The sequence below is a fragment of the Podarcis pityusensis genome, assembly GCF_964106645.2.
Source record: "Podarcis pityusensis genome assembly, chromosome: 11".
NCBI classification, from domain to species: domain Eukaryota; kingdom Metazoa; phylum Chordata; class Lepidosauria; order Squamata; family Lacertidae; genus Podarcis; species Podarcis pityusensis.
Genome location: NC_138036.1, coordinates 43,134,450 through 43,154,411, shown reverse-complemented (window position 1 = coordinate 43,154,411; position 19,962 = coordinate 43,134,450). Strand labels below are relative to the sequence as shown.

Sequence of the window (19,962 nt, the reverse complement as noted above, 5' to 3'; positions counted from 1 at the left end):
TTTACTCTGCTGCAGATTTCCCAGGAGCCTTCTAAATGTCTGCATCACAGAGAATTGAAGCTATTTTAACTTGCCAGTATCTCTTTGATCAATTAATAGCGTTAGAAATGAATCTGTCTCATCGTACTCCTATTAGCATTGGGACTTTTCCCAGAGTAGCAGCTGCTGGTTGAAATACGTTGCAGCAGGAACCTTGCCATATTTCACATTCTTTGACTTCTCTTTGGGGGAGTCCTGTGTTAGGAGTGGGGAAATCCACTGTGGTTTCAGCTTTCATGTTTGTCTTTCGGTTTTCATTTCTTATCGCTTAGCAAGAATGTTATGTTGGCTTAACCATCTTGTAGTTCTGGGATCTTTAATTGGATGCTGCTATACAAGTTCTTTTAAAATAAGAGCTAATTTCCTGAAAGAGGCAAATTAGCTTTGATTTCCTCCCCCTCTCCCCACATGCTCAAAAGGGTATTTATGAGTCGAAAACACTTTCTGTGTCACTAAATCAGCAAGGTTAATGGACATTGAGTGAACCATATATGCAGTAAATCTATGAGTACATTCCACTACATTAATACTGGAGTCTTAAAAAAATATATGAATTATATTCAGTGACTGACAGTCTTGGCAGTGTGGAAGATTATAAAGCCAGTGCAATGTTACATTTTGTGGCATGTAGCAGTAATATGTTGGAGGCCAGGAAATTGTTCCCCATGCTTATAGCTCCAGGCAGCTTAGGTTAATTGTTCCGAGCTAAGCTTTTCCGCACTGATATACTTTTCAGATGGGTTCTAATGTTGGGATGGATTTTAAGGGCTCCGTAAACTTGTGTTAGAATTTAACTGAAAGGCAAGACTTTGAAACCCACACACAGTACTAGTGTAAGACCTAAAAGGTGATACTAAAAAGCATGGGCAAATAAAAAGTTATTCCCATAGTATCAAAAGGACACTAAAGTTATTCGGCGGTTGAACAGACTCCCACAAGAGGTGGTGGACCATGGGTCAGCAAACGTTTTCAGCAGGGGGGCCGGTCCACTGTCCCTCAGACCTTGTGGGGGGCCAGACTATATTTTTTGGGGAAAATGAATGATTGAGAAGGTGATTGGGCCAGATCCGGCCCCCGGGCTTTAGTAGGCCTACCCATGTGGTGGAGTCTCCTTTTCTGGAGGGTTTTCAGGAGAGATGGGATGGCCATCTGTCCTGGATGCTTTCGTTGAGATAACTGCTGCTGAAAGTTGAACTAGATGACCCTTCCCTTCTATCTCAGCAATGCTATGATTCCGTGAAGCTTTCAAGGCTTCTTGATGAAAAACTTGGAAATAATAGTGTTACGCTCCCATTGGAAATCCCCCTCCCCCCACGTCTAAAGTTGTTTTTGGCATGCATAGAGGAAATTCCTTCATTTTATTTGTAAGATTTTTTTAGCCGCCATAGGGTCACAGGGTGAGTTACAACAACATAATCATACAAGTAAAACAATTCCAAACAAAGCTAGCATAGTGTAGATTAAACAAAGCAGAAGAGCTAGGTCTCAGAAAAACACCTTAGCTGTCAAAGCCAAGGTAAAGTGTACAGCAGAAGATATAAAAGGGGGGGGGCATGGTCCAGAAGTTCCCAGGAGCACCAGGTAGGACTGGAAGAGAAATCTCTCTGAAATCTTGGAGAGTCACTGCCAGTCAGTGCAGATATTACCGATATGGATCAGTAGTCTGACTGTATGTAAAGCACCTTTCTGTAAAGGTGTTAGATACACCTCTGTGGAAAGGGAGTTGCACAACTTAAAGACTACCACAGAGAGAGCCCTTCTCCCAAGCTACCATTCCCTGAATTTTTGGGGGTGGTGGAACTTCCACATCTGACTTGGTTTTATCTGCATGTATTGGTGTGGGTTGTTTTCAGCTTTCAATCTTATTTTTTTTGCAGATTTGGTAATAGAAATGGCCAAAGGTTGTACCCATGGCTACTATGGTTCACAGGATTTGTAATATGTCACCTCATGTTTGGGAGTGATTGTGGAAAGGAAAATGCCCAATTCACCTGTGTAAACATTGAATTGGTTGCAGTAGCTATAGCTTTACTCTTTAAAAAGTCAGAACAGGGATTTGTTTGGATTTGAACAGCTGTTTGGATTTGTTGTGTGATCACATTCCAGCCAAACAAATATTTAAGACATCCTTTTGTAGAACAGATTGGCATTAGAGTTTTGAAGTGTGTCAATAGAACATTATTATAATTTAATTTTATTTATTAAATTTTTATCCCACTCTTAACCCCTCAGTGCCTAGGACTTGCCGATCGTATGGTCGGCGGTTCAAATCCCCGTGGCGGGGTGAGCTCCTCGCGTTCGGTTCCCAGCTCCTGCCCACCTAGCAGTTCGAAAGCACTCTTAAGTGCAAGTAGATAAATAGGTACCGCTTTATAGCGGGAAGGTAAACGGCGTTTCTGTGTGCGGCACTGGTGCTGGCTCGCCAGCTGCAGCTTCATCACACTGGCCACGTGACCCAGAAGTGTCTACGGACGGCGCTGGCTCACGGCCTCTAGAGCGAGATGAGCATGCAACCCTAGAGTCGGACACGACTGGCCCGTATGGGCAGGGGTACCTTTACCTTTACCTTTAACCCCAAAGGAGTCCAGGGCAACAAACAACAAAACTGCAAAAGAATACAATTAAAAGGGGGAAAAACATTTAGAAACAGTCACATATTCTCTCAGCTAATATTTTCAAGGTTTTAAAAGTAGGGCTGATAATAATGCCAATATATTTCACATCTGACAAACCAATGTACCTCTTTGGTTTCAGATAGCAGCACATGGGTAGAGAGTAAAAAACCGAGGACACAAATTTTCACAGCCTTCTAGCGGCTATGATAGCTCATTTACCAGAAGTAATGTCTTTAGTGTTAACTCTGGAAGTGTATACTCGATTCTGACCAAACCAAGCCTCCTAGAGCACAATATACATCAGTTTGTTTTACTTCTACTTCTTTGTTTGTGTTTCACAACCTCTGTGTAGTCTTGGTCCTTCTCAGTTGCAATGATCAAGGCACCTACAAACTCCAAAACATAAAGTACGGGTATGTAGTTTCTCAAGGGTTTGCTTTATGTGGCTCTGCCAAGAAAGCACTGGAGTTTACCATACGTTCAAACCAGGGCCGTCTTTAGCATATGCGCCACCTGGGTGCAAAGATCCGCCCAGCACCCCTTTTTTTAAGGGAGGCGAACTCAAAGTTGTTGTTGAGCTTTTTTTGGGAGGGGGGTGATCACTCACACATGCTTTTGTTTGATGGTACAGAGTAAGAGAATGATGGAGGAGGGGAGATGGGGACTTCATTGCTTTTCACTGCCGCTGATCGAAAGGGCATTTGGCGCCCCTCAGAGTTTGGTGCCCGGGTGCATCGCACCCCTTGCACTCCTGGAAGAGATGGCCCTGGTTCAAACATCACTTCTGTGGCTGAAATCTTATCTCAAAGTTCCTTTTAAGAAATGGGGGGGGGGGGGGGGAATGAAGTTACTTTATCAGACTTGAAAACTTCTTTTGAATTACTAGCTACTAATCATCCAATACAGAGGTGCTTGTCTTTGTACAAAACTACAATTGTTTGGGTCTTCTCTTTCTCCCTTTCCCCTTTCTCTCATGTGTCTAGGAATGACCTGCTGATGGTTTGCCGCCAACTGAACATGGAGGATTCTGTGGCTGAGATCATGCATCAACTTGGCGCAGATGAAAGTGGGAAGATTTCCTTTCAGGAATTCACACGATGCCGCATGCAGCTTGTGCGAGAAATCAGGAAGGAAGAAGTGGAACTCTCTGTGAAATCAGATGACTCTTGCAAAAAGAAAACATTAAGGGATAGAATAGCTTCCTGGCCAACAAGCAGCAATAACAGTTTGGGTAAGTGTTGTTTCGTTATGCCTCCATTGTCTAAAAGTAAAGATTACACAGATACGGCCACCATCGTGGTATCATCTAGTTCAGGCTTCCTCAACCTCGGCCCTCCAGACTATAATTCCCATCATCCCTGACCACTGGTCCTGCTAGCTAGGGATCATGGGAGTTGTAGGCCAAAAACATGTGGAGGGGCAAGGTTGAGGAAGCCTGATCTAGTTTATTGGAGTAAATCATTTTCTTTCCGACATGCTTATTTTAGCATCATTTGTGGAAATTGTGCATGTATTTTAAACTATACATATTGGGAACACACTGCAAACTGCTGTGTGTAAGACATTTTGCTAAACATGGCTGTACATTTATTTCCTACGTCTATGCACAGGTATGCTTTGGAAAATGTATGAAGTGGTCGTCAAGATCTCCCCATTGATACTTGCTTAGTTCTCAAGCTTATGGTTCTGGCAAGTAGCAACAGCTTGTTTCTCTGCATGAAAATAGAGAGCTGGGAGAGAGGATCTTAGGCTGCATTTGTTTTGGGCAACTATGCCCCTAATAGTTGTTTATTGGTGTGTGTGTTTTTTAAATAAAATAAAAAAACCTGCAGTTTTAGGACCAGAGTTAACACAATCTCATTTTGACTGAAGTTCCACAAAACCAGGAAATTGATGCCTTTATAGATGCACCATGTGATCAGCAGTGATGCTGTACGTTGTCACAGACTGATGTGGTGTTTTTCCCCTGTGAAGTTAGGCAATGATGTGTCCTTGCTTCCATCTTATTAAACTTCTTCTTGACTGATCTTCCCACAAGTGTGGGTGCAATAACTTCTCATCCTCTTGCAAACCTTTTTAGAACTTAGATGATTGCTCACTTGATTTGCAGATTACTGTAGGAAAGAATATCTAACTATGCAAAATAAAAAGTTGCATTTTTTTTTAGAAGGCCAAGTGTTCCAAGACCATGGATAGCCACAAGTTAGAACAAGTTGATTCCTGCGAGTATCTCAGGAATAGCTTTCATTACCAACTGGACTGTGCAGTGCAAATTAGCACATTCCGAACAAAAATATACACTAATTGCATTGCCTTGATATTTCTTCACAAAAAGCAGTAAATTCGTTGCAGCAGCCTATGGGTGAACACAGCAAAGCAGTTGCAAAGCAGAATTCGTATGGAGCCTCAGTCTGGTTTTCTGGGCTTAAGTTTTCATTAGGAACAGCTTGGTGTTTCTTTCTTGGACCTATACTGGGTACACCTAAATGTGTTGCTAGTACTACCCTTAATCATGGAAGTCAGACTTAGCTCATTAAAACTTGGAATGGGTATACTTTACTCACTCTGAATCTGCTTTCCTGCCCCTCCTATATTTCTCTGTTTTATCAGGCTTTGCTCAATTCTTTTGTATCTATGTGGGAAAGAGAGTTAATGGGGAAAGTTTCTGTTGCTGGTTCGTCTTCTTTTTATCTGCTGTCTTTGTACCTAGTGCAAATCTATGGTTTAGAGAATAAAAGATACAGATTTGAAAAAAGCTACATGCATCAGCTAATGGACCACATGCAGTACAGTCTGTCTTAGTCTGCCTCTAACAAATTCATATCACATCTACATTTTTCTGTAGTTACCTAAGTACAGAATAGCAGTTTTGTTGGCACATTTTAACGTTTTGCCCTCTAAGATCCTACTTAGCAAATTAGCTAAACTTCTCTTTAATGATAGGTGCCATCCTTGCAACTTGCTAGAGCTTGAAAAAGTTTCTCCTGGCCGCTGAATGCTGCACCAGATTAAGTTTCCAAACCGGACTGAAGTTTATTCGGAGGCATCCCCACTTTTAATGGGTTGCAGTAATCTTACCTAGAGGTTTCCAGAGCATAGACAACAGATGTTAGGCTATCTCTGTCCAGATATGGTGGCCCTGCCAAAGCTGATGGGTGAGCGATGGATAGAGAAGTACTCTCAAGCTATATACCCTCTCATTCAAAGGGAGCAAAGATTGCAGCCTTGCTGGTAGCATCAACTTCTGTACTTTAGTTTTAGTAGTGAACAAGCGTTCAGCCTGTGTAGGATGTCAAAGTAGGGCACATAACGTTAAGCATTCCATAAATTTCTTTTTGGTGGAGAGGCCTTCTTAATTCACATCTTTTTCTGGATGCCTTTTAAAAGGCCATTATGTGTGAAAACGTACTTTGTGCTGTGTAGGTAGTATAGACTGTTAAGGGTTATTTTATAATAACAAGATGTGATATTTTGCAATCTCTTAAAAATTCATTCATTAATAGAAAACATATGTTCTTAAAAAACCTGGTTTCTCATGAAGTCTTAGCCTTTTAATTACGTATATGACTGTTAGTATTTTGCTATCCTACTTGTAACTGTCTGAGTTCACAGATAGGATACTTGATTAATGATACAGAAGAATATAAGCTTTTCTTAATTTTATATTAGGTTATATATAAATAAGTAAATGCAACTTTGTTAAGTGGGTATTAGCTTCCTAGTAAGTTTACTTAGGGTTGCAGGTTTAGTTGCCACCAGGGTGGATTTGATTTAAATCAAATCAATTTAAATCATGATTTAAATCACTAGTCAGTAAGACTTGATTTAAATCATTTTTTGACAGAAAGACTCATTCTTGCTGGTATATTCTTAATATTTACAACCAGATGAAGGTTTCATTTTTGGAATAATAAATTTTCAGAGTATTTTTACAGTTATATGTACTGATTTGGTTATACTATTAGAAATATTTAGACCGATAATTATGAAATTATTGTGAGGTTTAATAAGTTAACTGTTTATATTTGGACAACTTTTCTGCTGTACTTTATTGGAAGGAGAAAAACAATAATTTCCTCAATAACAATTTAAACAGTTAATTTAGCTAAAACAATAACATTATAGCATATGTATCCGTGTTTGTTAACTGATGTGGTTAAACTTTTTTTAAAAAACAAACAAACCTTAGACTGAGTTTTAGCACACATGAAAAACTTAAAACAAATCCTTATTTCTTAATGAATAACCTTTGGACTATAATGGAACTTAAATAGAAAACTATCTTTAGAAAGATTTTTCCTCCAAAAGCATTTTATTTCAAAAATCCAATTTAAATTTTAAAAAATCTGATTTAAATAAAAAAACTGATTTAAATTAAAAAAACCCTTTTTTAAAAAAAAACACACATTGATTTTTATCCACCCTGGTTGCCAGCCCTTGACATGATAGTTTTATTAGATTTGTAATATGAGAGTGAATAATGAATTGATCAAGGCCAGAATCTTAAGCATTAGGCCATGAATGGGGAACCTGTGACCCTTCCAATGTTGCGGGACTACATATCCCATCATCCCTGATCATTGGCCATGCTCGTTGAGATGGATGGATGTTGGAATCCAACAGTGTCTGGAGGGGCACAGGTTCCCCACCTCTACTTTAGGAGATCATTTAAACCATTGTTTTCCAAACTTGGGTCTCCATCTCTTTTTTGGACTACAATTCCCACCATTCCTAGCTATTAGGACCAGTAGTCAGGGATGATGGGAATTGTAGTCCAAAACAGCTAGACACCCAAGTCTGGGAAACACTGATTTAAACCTAGAATGAAAGAAACAGACCTATTCCTTAGGCAAAGATCCCAAGACGACCTGGCTGGTAGCCAGATTCTGCGCCCAGATTTGTAGGCACAGATCATCCACTAGAATAAAATAGCTTACTAGGGAAAACCCTTTGGGGCGCCTCAGGGTCAATTTTTATGGTAGCCGAAATCTCAGTTGTACGGGTGTATGTATATATCTCAATTTTAACTCATGAGCTATTGCTGCAATCTGCTCTAATTGTATATTTTATCTTTATGAACGCTGTCATCATTGTGTTATGCGAGCTGGTCTTTGGCCGTAATAAATTATCTATCTAACACACCCATGTCTTGTTCTTATCTTGTTCTAAATAATTGTCTGCTAAAAGTATGGTCTTTTTTTTGTAACTCAATTTCAAACTAACTTTATAAATAATTTTATAAACGATACACTTTATTTGCCAATTGTTTAAAAGCATTGGTGATAATTTTGTATCAAGAATGTGAGCAAAATTTACTTTGAAATAAAATTATGCTTTTGTGCAAGTCTTTGTTTAATGTTTATGCTGAGGGATGCAATTGCAGTGATAGCTGTTTACAGCTTGAACTGTGTCTAGCTACTGCCCTTTTTCTGAGGTGTGTGTCTAATCCTGGTTACTTAAGTTGAAAAATTCCAGAGAAACTGTGACTTAGTTCTCTAGAATTATGTTTCATTATGTATGAGATTGACACTGACTTTGCTGCTGTTCGTTGGTGAACTACACAGCTCTTTTCACCAGAGGGTTAACTGACAAGATAGAATTAGGGTGCCACCTACTGAAAAAAAGAAGACAAAACAGTCCTGAAAATCTTTTGCACAGGTTGCAGGGCTGGGAGAGACGTGATGGTGCAAATGAGCTTTAAGAATGGGGCAGGTATAGAACGCAGGCCATTGAAAGTATCCAACGTGTTGATATTCCATGACAGTCTGAAACTGTTCTGCTTGTAGAGAGTTAGCATATTGCTAATGTTTGTCCAATAGAATTGAGCCAAAGGCTAAAAGTACCTAATTTTGACTAGATTGGAAATGTGATTTGCCAGAGTATATACTGATCCCTCAATGCAAAAAGTGAAGTTACAGGGAACCAGGCAGAGGGCCGTCTCGGTAGTGGTACCCTCCCTAGGGAATGCCCTCCCATCAGATGTTTAAGGAAATTTCTATTTCACTTTCACTTTTCTATTTCACTTCACTATTTCACTATTGCTATTTCTATTTCACTTCACTATTTCACTATTTCACTTCTATTTCACTTTTAGAAGGCAGCCTGTATAGGGAAGTTTTTAATGTTTGATGTTTTATTGTATTTTTAATATTCTGTTGGGAGCCGCCCAGAGTGGCTGGGGCAACCCAGTCAGATGGGTAGCTAACAACAACAACAACAACAACAACAACAACAACAACAACAACAATGATGTTGTAGCTCAGAACTCTACGCCCTCTTCTGCTTTAGAGTTTGGCTGTAAAATTTCATGGGCATTTAGTTTTCATGTTGGCCTTCTGATGATATAAGATTACGGCTCTTATTACTATGCACAGCACTCTCCAGAATAAGCATTTGTAGGTAAGTAATACCTCTTTTTAGTGGAGCCAAGGGATAAAAAGAATATTGGGAGTTCTCATACAGAACAAACATGCAAATTGATTTTAAGGCTTGTGGTCATAACAGTAGATTGACTTTTTATGTGTATTGGCACTGAATTTGTATTTCTATTATGTATGCTTTAAATGCCATCGCTGGTGTTGTTGCACACCATGCTGGGATTAATGTTAGCAAGTAGATGTACTATCCTCAGAGGGCTACCATCGCCAACTAAGCTTTCCTCTGAGTAGACTGAAATCGAAGGTCCTAAGTTAGTCATTTCAGTGGATCTGCTCTGTGCAGGACTAACATTGGATACAACCTGGGTTGGGAATAAGCTTCCTTGAAGTGAGCAGTGTTTGCTTAAGAGTAAACATGCATCGAATCGGGCACTCCTGTCTGTAAATAGATTAAGACAACATGACTTTCCAAGGAACTATTTATCTTAGTTGCAGAAGAGCATTGGTGGGGAAAAGTGGCAGTCATGTAATACACAGAACAATCTAACATGAAGAACTTTGTGGTAAACATGTTAACTGTGTTTTGCTCCAAGGTTTTACTGCAATTAGCATAATGTCAAGATAAATGACCTATTGTAAGAACTGTGCATCCCATTTTCCGTGTTCTCTGCAGCTGATACATGCAGTTTTCATTAAATTGTCTTGTGTGTGAGTAATGGTGTAGGTCAGTCTTAATTAAATAGAAAGCAAATGATTTGTTGTGAGTCCCCTCCGAAACAGATATGCCAATATTGTAGCTTTGCTGGCAGTCACTATTATGTAGCTAGAAACATAGCAGCCATGCAGAAGAGGGAGCCGTAGACTAAGGGGCACACTGAGGTATGCACAAACACATAAAATCTGTCGCGGGGGGGACCCTAAGAGGAGAAATCTCAAAATTAGCTACTTGGGAACTAAATGACATGAATTTTTGAGTGGGGGGGCCCACAATGTTGAAATAAATTTGGCTTCTTTATAATAGAATGTTTTCCCTTAAGCAGAATCTGATAAAATTGGGACATTTATATTGTTGCTCTGATCTTTCAAGGCTTGCATAATAAATTCTTATGCATTTTTATTGTCTTATGCATCCTATAATTGCATAAAAGGAAGAATCGTAGCATTTGTTCTCTATAAAAGCTGTGAACTGGTCATTAATAATGGGTGGGGTGGAGAAAAAAAGGGGGCATCTCAATTTGTAGGCTTCAGGTTTGTAAATCTGTCACGTTTATTGCCCCGGAAAGCAACTTTTCTGTATGCAAAAGTTACCTATAGAATTGCCAGTGTTCTTGCTTTGAAATACTTGCTTTCACTTGAAGTATTTTTTAAATTGGAGCTGGAAATGGGATTCCTGCTCTGATAATTCCTCCTACAGAAGCAGAAGTAAGTGGGGGAGAGGCAGCTGGCTGGAAGAGCAGGAGAGGTACTGGTATTGGTTAACACCAAGCCTAGCGTTTCCCAAACTTGGATCTCCAGCTGTTTTTGGACTACAGTTCCCATCAGCCCTAGCAGCTGGCGACCCAAGTTTGGGAAACACTGACCAAGCCCCTTACCCCCCTTGCAAAAGCAGCTGCTCTTGTTTCTGGGATGTATTTTCATCAGGACTGGGCCCCACTGAGCCTGTAGACCATCAGCCTGAGTGGCTGCAGCTGTTCAGGGTTCTTTCCCCAAACCAGCTCACCTGCACTGGTGTCTTTGGGTTAAAGCAAGGGCTCAGCCCCTTTTATTGTTTTGTAGGCTTTGTGAGCAATGTTTATCTCCTTCTCTGGAGGTGAGAGACTGGATGTGGTCTAGATGTGGGTGCGAGGCAGGAGAGGAGTGTGGAAGTTTTGTGAGTCACACCTGGCTTTTGTTTTTGTAAATGTCTCCTTGTGGATGTTCCCCCAGACGCCGTCCTCTGCTGCATTTCTATGTCTTTGAGGTGGGTCAAAGATGTTACGTGTTGGGGCCGGGGTCAAGGGCGGGATGGGAGTGGGACTGGTATCCGTTGGTGAGGAGGAGTCCATCAGAACCCCTGCTCTTTCTGCTTCGCCCACTATTTCAGGATCTGGGGATACTGGGCAGCCAACCCTCTGGCCTGGTGGTGGTGGTGTTGCTAAATGCCTTATCTGCCCAGAATAAAACACCACTCATCCATTGTCAGGGTTGGAGCCAGGCTTAGGTCAGTAAAATAAAACAATATGTCATCCAAGGCCAATGAAGTTAACTGCTTATTCAAGGAAACAAACCACAGCTTCAGCCTAGTGTTACCCTCTGCAACCTTTTCCAGGTCTTGCCCCAGTGAAGCAGTTGCAAAGACTGAAGGTCCTGGCCTTTCCAATGTTCACTAGGACTCCTGTCCAGGGTCTTTCCCACACTGTGATTATTACTTCCATTGTACAGTGGTACCTCGGGTTACATACGCTTCAGGTTACATACGCTTCAGGTTACAGACTCTGCTAACTCAGAAATAGTACCTCTGGTTAAGAACTTTGCTTCAGGATGAGAACAGAAATCGTGCTCCGGCGGTACGGTGGCAGCAGGAGGCCCCATTAGCTAAAGTGGTGCTTCAGGTTAAGAACAGTTTCAGGTTAAGTACGGACCTCCGGAATGAATTAAGTACTTAACCCGAGGTACCACTGTACTGTCTCCGTGTCCCTTCCCCCTGTACATTGAAGCCAATGGTAGGGCCGTGGAGGTTCATGCTTGCCACAGGGTCATTGCCTATGCTTTGGGGCAAAGTTTCACCCTCCATTTATTTCAAAAAGTGCACAGTTTAATGTTCAAGTTCCACTGGTTTCGGTGGAACTGGAATTCTCTGAATTCTCCTGATTTGTGATTCATGGTTTTCTTTAGCGATTTAATCCTATGTTAAACCTATTCTTTACCTGAGTATCTCAAATAAAGTCTAGCAGCACAGTGCATACTTTTCTTTTTTAGCAGTGCTCTGACATACACTGGATTTTACTGGTGTATAGTTGAGAACTATAAGCATTATATTAGGAGAAGTCACCATTATGCATGAAGTTAATACAAATTTTGGCATTTAACTCCTGCTTTGGCTCAGTTCAGTGCACTGCAGCTGTTCTCTGATTGTTCAGATATTGTTGTGATTAAGTGGAGATTTTGTGTATCATTTTTCTCATAGAAGATGCAGCTGGAAATCTTACAAAACAAGGGTATAGAATGATGATTCCTTTATATTTATCTTATGGTAAAACATAAAACAATTACTAGTTTCTGGAAAATAGTTTTCTTATGTTTGCATCCTAACTTCCCTTATCAGGTGCTATAAGGAGCATGTATGCTCACCTAAGGTTCACAGGTCAAAACAATAAGGTCACAGTGAAATTTGCTTAATAATGATTTCACTGTGACCTTGTTGTTTTGACAAATCATAGCGAGGTAGCTTAAAATAAAATACCAGCCTAAAAGCAGAGTTACCTTCTTAAATACCAAAAAGAAGAAAGAAACCGAAATAAAAGCTGTTCACCAGGCACTGATTACAAAATAACGGAAGTGCCAGATTACTTGTAGAGGAAATGCAGATATGATAATAGAGGGCATCATTGAAAACGTCCTGTTTCCTGTCATAATTGAGCTTCCTTTGGAAGTCAGAGTGACCCAGAACAGAGCATTAGAGCCCATTCTTAACACCCAGGTGGTTTCACGCAAGGAAAACTGGTCCTTAATGTACCAGTTACTTGCGGTCAATATCTGCACTTTGAATTGTGCGTAGGAACAGATGGGAAGGCAGCACAACACTTTGTGAACTGAAGAGATGTGTTCCATTTGTCTGATTCCAATTAATCAACTTACTGATGTGCTCTGCACTAATTGCATTTCTCCAGCAAGCAACACCATGTACTCTGAATGAGATGCTATCGGTGCAGGAATAACTGCTGCTATCTAGACCATGGGTCAGCAACCTTTTTCAGCCGTGGTCCGGTCCACCATCCCTCAGACCATGTGGTGGGCCAGACTATTTTTGGGGGGGGCGGGGGGGATGAACGAATTCCTATGCCCCACAAATAACCCAGGGATGCATTTTAAATAAAAGGACACATTCTACTCATGTAAAAACGCACTGATTCCCGGACCGTCCGCAGGCCACATTGAGAAGGTGATTGGGTCGCATCCGGCCCACAGGCCTTAGGTTGCCTAGCCCTGGTCTAGACTGTCTTTATCAGGAGAGGCTGTAACTGGTGCTTTAGCCTAAGCTTTTGAAAGGTGCTTTGTGCCAGTGCGATTGAGACTGCTTGGATAAGGCTAACAGCACCCCTAAACTACCAACCTGATATTTCAGGGGAAGTTGAGCACAGAGGAGGTAGGTTTTATCCCTTCATATGCCTTTACAATACCCTTGGGCATCAACAACTGAAACTCATTCAGCCACCTAAATAAGACGGCGCTTTCAACAAGATTTGCAAAAAATAGTGTCCAAATCAAAGTAGCTATAAATACAGGATATATTATCCTTAAAATATTTTACAAACAGGACCCTACAGGCTTCCGAGGGCTCATATCATTCTGAAGTTAAGACATTTTTGCCTTTGAAGCAAGCTTTTCAGTGGGATTGGGAAATAGCAATTTGCCCAAGGCTATGGAATGAACTTAATGAGTATTAAAGATTGAACAGCTAAATAAGATTATTCCGTGAGCCCCCAGGATAGATAAAATGGTTACTAAATATTTAGTAAATATTTTAACGTGCACATAGTTACCAAAACGCAGTTATTTCCCAAGTGTACTTGTGGTTATACACAGTGCTGTTTTTCTAGAAAAATAGGTGCTGGAACCCCTTGTTCTCTTATAATGCCAGTGGCGCCCACCTGAAAGGTGCTGGAACAGAGTTCCAGTGAGTTCCAGCTGAAAAACAACAACCCTATTTATGCATAAGGCAGGTTACGTCACAACTCTTTTGTGTAGAGAGCTGGCCCTGGTAATCCATGTGTGTAGAACAAGGACCTCTTGCTCCTACCTTCGCTGTGAGATGCTGCCATTTTTACAGTAGGACGTTCTTGACTTTATGGAACATAGAACGATATTCAACCTTCTTGTTTTTGTGAAGCTGAAGCTAGTAAGTTTCGATAGGGTGCTTCGAAAGGAGGACATCATAATCAACCACAAAAGAGTCGCAGGATATTTACAAGTAAAGAACTAGTAAAGAAATAACAATCTTTGTGCTATGGTCTGTTCGTAGTTCACAAAATGTTATGAATTTATCCCAAGAAGAATGATTGGGCTTGGCCTGAAATAGGATTTGGTTTTGTGTGCTTGGAACTACCCTTTGTGGTTTTCTGCTATTGATTTCTCTCTTCCTCTTTCTTTGTAGTTTACCAAGAAGTATGTTCTTCATTTCTGTAGCTGCACCATTAGTTTAAATAAATGAATTAGCTTTTCCCCTGCTCTTGTTCATCTTGACATCATACAAATCTATAACTGATCTGTTTTATCCAGTTAACCTATTTGGTTTAATTTATATATTATTTTTAAAAAATGGCTTGACCAGTTGAAAATATGAACCTGATTAGTCAGGGCACCAGGTATTTTAATTTTTTGTCTCAATTCAAAAACTAAAATACTGACAGCTGAGAACATCTTAAAGGCACTCTTGTCTCACAAAGGTGTTAAAGTACTTGAAAAATCACTTACATCTAGTGTGTAGCTATGCAGAATGACCTAACAGGCATCAGAAGTCCAAGTTGCTATTTCCTACACTCAGTATAATGTTAGAATGTGATAAACACACTCATCTCCTTGTGATCAATTGTCCATGACAACTGAAGATCACCTGCTATTGATTTCAGTTAAAAAGAAAAACCATAAGGGGAAAATGTGTTTGATGCCAGAGGATCGAAGTAGTGGAGAAAACAGATGTTTATAAATAGTGTTTCCTCAAGCTGATGTATGTATTTTTATTGCAGGAAAAAGCATTTTATATAGACTTGTGCCTAGATTGTTTTGAAAATAACTTTATCCTGCACTATGTCCAGCATCTTAAAATAGTCTCTGTTTTTTTAAATGAGTTTTAGGAAGACTGAAAATAGACTTCATTGATACGGTGTGAACCAAAATGCTCATTTAAAAAAAAAAAAATTTAAAGGTGCACAATTGCTACTAATCGTTCGGCACTTCACTGTTTGGTTTCCTATCACACTTAATCATTTTGAGCAAATTTGATCAATTTGACTGAAAATATGATGCAGACATAACTGTGTAAACAAACATAAAACTGTTCAGCTAGATCAGTCAAACACACTCCTATAAATATCCCAGCAAAATTTATCATCATGGGTATGCTTAAGGTTACTAAGAGATGGTATGGCTACGTTAGGTTTTTAAGATATTCAAGTTCGTATTTTAACCTACCCTGTAAAATGGAAGGTAAAGCTATACAGTATTTTGTTTTTTGAAGCTCCGCCCCTCAAGGGTTATAAGCTCATTTTTTCTTAGTGGTTTATTGTAAAGGAAGTGTCTTAACTTGCGTTTAAAAGAGGTTTATCATGACTTGCATACTTTGGTGTTATGTGATTTTTTTTAATAAAATAAAATCACATTTCTGGGTAGAGTTAGGACTTGGGAACTCAGGCTTTCACAGTTTTGTCCCCCCTTCTCAATCCAGCTGTTACTTGTGTCGGGAAGGAAGCTGCTGTGAGGGAGGCAGACATTTAGGGTAGAAGGAAGTTGTGGCGTCGGAGTGAAGGGTGCTGGCAGATAACCAGGAAATAAAATTAATATAATAGAATTGTAGAGTTGGAAGAGACCTTGAGGATCATCTTCTAGCCCAATCTCCTGCAATGCAGGAATATGCAGCTATCCCATATGGGGATTGATCCTGCACTCTTGGCGTTATCAGCACTATGCTCTCTAACTAACCGAGCTATCCACTGGGGAACACCATGAAAAAGTTAAAAATGAGGATGGGCAATATTCTCTTGAGGGTGTGGAGAAATGGCTTACTTTACCCTACATGGGATTATTAAGAATTCCCTTCTTCCCTATGGAACATACTGGGAGGTATTTTACTAGTTTGATATGAATTGCGACCAACACTTCAATATACTGTCGTAATTTCTGTGGCTAGCTTTAGCATTTCTGGGGCGTTTCATACTTTTCTGAGCTGATTATGCTGTTACAGTATAGTAGTGATGGTGGCGATTGTTTCTGCTTGGGAGCTCAGAATATTGAATGTGTACTCAGTAAAGCTTTATTAATATGTGCACATAATTGTTCAATAAAACAGTTTCTCTGCTGCTACTTCAAGAGCTTATGGCCTACTTATCCTTACATTTTAATCTAATAAGCTCACTGTCTCAGCAGAACATTTTCCCCCCAGCCTGTTTTCAACAGAATATGTTCTCTTCTATTAGCTGTGGAAGTATTAAGGTAACAGGGTAGTTGTTTTGAGGCCCAGTAATCAAATCTCTGAACTGAATATGAGAAAGTGTTGAATGGTGACAAGAGGTATCCGTGTTAAATATATTATTCTTATTTATTGTTTTAAATTTGTATACTGACCTATACCCGTTGATCTCAGGGAGATTCTCAACATAAAATCACAATATCAAAAACATAAAATACATAATAAAAACAAAGACAACTCGATAATCTCCCCTTTCACAACACGTTTGAAAAGGGCAGCAGATGTCAATCAGTCGGTGGCCTGGTTTTCGCCTGGTGCCTAAAGGTATATAATGAAGTTGCTAGCTGAACCTCCCTGGGGAGAGAAGAAAAGGCCTGTTCTTCTGTTGCCACCCTCCAGACCTCTCATGGAGGAGGCACATGAAGAAGGGCCTCAGAAGATGATCTCAGGGTCCTTGTAGATTCACATGGAGAGAGGCGGTCCTTCAGGTACATACTTCTACTGTGGCTTGAGATCACTTATCTGGAAGTGCACTCAATCAAAATTTGTGGAATTTTGATGTAAATTATTTGGGGTGTGATTTGCTTCCCTGTTGACCCTCTGCTGGACCTGAGTTAACAAAGGGGGATGCCGGTATAGAAGTTTGTTTCCATGCACACCACAAGCATGGAATGAACTGGGTCATTATAAGGCTCCTCAAGTCCATCTGGGGTCTGTAGTCAGACCACACAAAGGAGAGAAGATTGAAGTGAGCAGGCAGGCAAAAAAACAAAACAAAACCCTGCTCTGGTGATTGGTGCAGGTCATTAAAAACATGCAAAGGGGTCTGTTCTGAAGTGTAACGGTATCTGTTGCACCAAGACCGAAGAAGAGTAGAAGATTCATATGGCGTAGTGTTGATCTTCTTGGAAGTCATTGGTGCTGGAATGCCTTTGTGACCAAAGGGTGGAATTATTATTAATAGACTATCAGTCATGAGCACGGGGCATTACAAATTAGCAGCAAGAAGACAGGCCCCTGGGGAAAAAAAAGCAAAGGAAACTTAAAATATCATATTCAGCCCAGGAGTTTATGGTGGAAGTGAAATTAAGCAGGGAAAAACCATGTATTTAGATTACTTATATGTATTTAATTTCAGTAGGGTCCGAGGACCAGGGCCTTGTCTCAAGAACTCCATGGAAAATGCGAGGTTTGGGAAGAGATTGGAAGGAAGGAAGGAAGGAAGGAAGGTGCTATCAAGGAAGGTTGCCTCAAGATCTCAACTTCTGTGATCACCAAAGTGGAGAAGATGTGGAATTGGACTGTTCACTTCCTTCTAATAAACTAGCCTTCCCCTCCCCTTTTTCCTAGGTACCCTCTCAGGAGCTAGAGAAAGTTGGGAATATGATTCTGGAGCTAGAGACCTTCAGAGCCCTGACTTGCACAGTCGTTCAACTCTGCAGAGGTTCTTGGACTATGGAGGCAATGCCATGAATCAACAAGTTGCAATGCAGAGACTTCTTACACAAGCTTCCAATTTTAGTAATTCAGTTGGAGGAAGTTACCTGGAACTTGCCAACACTGTGAGTACACTTTTAGTTCACTGAAAAGTCTTGATTTTTTGTGTTTTCCCCTCCCCCCCAACTCAGATAGTAATTAATACTTTAAATCGTAGTCCATAGGAAAACACCAGGTGGCTGTTTTCATCTGAGTGAACATCATTAAATTTTTATTTTTGTAAATAATCAGTCCCCAGCACTTGCTTTGTTGTTGAGGATTGGTATTCGAAAACATCTTGTTTCCATAACTTATTTGGTTGTGCTTCTATGATTTATTCAAATTTGACTACTAAAAAAACTACCATGTAAAATCCGTTTAGAAATTTAAATTAGCCCGTGTGCAAGTTAAGTCTTTATGCCAGAATAGTACAGAAGGAAAAATCAGTCTATTATTTATTGGTTTTGTTTTTGTTTTCTTGAAACTGCATTCTGAAAATTCCTTGGGGTGCAAATATGATACACTCTCACTACAGAGAAGACTCATATGCATTCTCAATTCTGTTTAAGGAAAGCCTAAGAGGAGTTGTTGTCGTTACCAACTGAGCAGGTCGAGCTTTTGGAATCTTGCTCCTCAATTTGTATAGACTGTAAAAAATGAAAGAATGAATGTGCGTTCCTTGCCAGGCAATGGATTGGAAAGTAATGGCATATGGAAAAGAGTGAGTTAAGCAACACTATGAAGGCATTGCCAAAAGGGGAGCTGCTGCTTTTTTGATGAAGGTTTGTTGTGAAGCCAAACTTCCACAGCTGGTTTTAGATGACCAGGGCTTGGCGAGGGAGTTGCTATTGCCACAACTCTAGGTGTGCTACATCCTTCCATGGGCTGAGAGGAAGCCAACCCTACATGTCCATTGTGCTCCCTACCTGCTGTTTAGCTGCTATGGACTTGGGGAAGGTGCCATATCCCTTGATGTGGTGTGCCTTATTGTGAAAATTTGGAAATAGTGTGCTTTAGCCTAAAGACTTGGTTTATGAGATAGATTAATCTATTAGTACCTAGAGGGATGATTTCATGTACACCAGGGATGGCTAATCTATCGTCCTTAAGACATTGCTGAGCTACACCACCCAACATTCCTGACCACTTGATAGCTGAAGCTGGGAATCCTACAATATGTTAGCCACTCCTGATTTACACCAACTCCCCTCCACCTCTGTGCTATTCTGATATATATTATAATCTCTCTAACATTTGGATTTGTGTTTGGTTTATTTACAGCACACTTTTTTCACAATTTTGTAGGATGCACCCATCTTTTCCCTGTCTTTCTCAAGTTCCAATACCTTAAACATTCTCATTTGCTTGGTTGCTGTTGATTCATGCATGTTCAATCATTTGTTAGTTGCATTACTTGGGAGCCACACAGAGCGGCTGGGGCAACCAGTCACATGGGTGGCATATTGATGATGATGATATTTTACTGTTTTGTTTGTTTGTTTTTTACTTAAGGAGCTTTTAGTACAGGAGTGTACATTCGTCATGACCAGGCCTAGTTAGATTGTGCCCATTGGTAACTTTCTCAAAAGGAATTTGCAATGTGATAGAGCAGAAGGATCTGTAAGAGTGTTTATGTGTGCTGGACAGAGGGCAAGTATATGAGGGAAGGAGAAGGGGTGGCCGAATGTGTATGAATTCAGGAGTGTGTGCATGGAGGGAAGAGGGTGCATGTAAGAGTCAGGATGTGCACACAGACAACAAAAGAGAGGAGGAGAACACAAAAGTCCTGCATGAGTAAAAATCTGCAAAGAAAGAGTGTCTAATTCCATATGTATTCAATGTTGAGAACATGTGACTGTGTTGGGTTGAAATCACGACAGACGAGTGGCAGGTGTCATATGAGAGGCGTCTGCCGGGGCGAGCCCCGGGAACTCTCTTTTATTGAATATTACAAACATTGCCACAGGTGTGCTTGTGGCTGATTGGTTGATACAAACACAAAGCAACTTGTTGCTGATTGGTTAACATAGGTACAAGGCGGGAATTACATATATCCATTTATCACTGATAG

General features: G+C 40.3%; 1 protein-coding gene across 3 annotated transcripts in view; it reads left to right on the top strand.

The window, feature by feature from the left end:
• MCC (MCC regulator of WNT signaling pathway) overlaps positions 1–19,962 on the top strand; it is a 206,757-nt gene that overhangs the window by 13,696 nt on the left and 173,099 nt on the right. For 2 of the 3 annotated variants that reach the window (XR_013977152.1, XM_080972405.1), the window contains exons 2-3: positions 3,638–3,885; positions 17,766–17,977. Coding sequence is in view for 2 of the 3 variants with exons in the window: in XM_080972405.1 (XP_080828531.1) it covers positions 3,638–3,885; positions 17,766–17,977 (460 nt within the window). In the remaining variant the exon portion in view is untranslated. Of the gene's footprint in view, positions 1–3,637; positions 3,886–16,488; positions 16,517–17,765; positions 17,978–19,962 lie in introns of those variants that run through there. The other variant, XM_080972406.1, reaches the window with a different exon arrangement.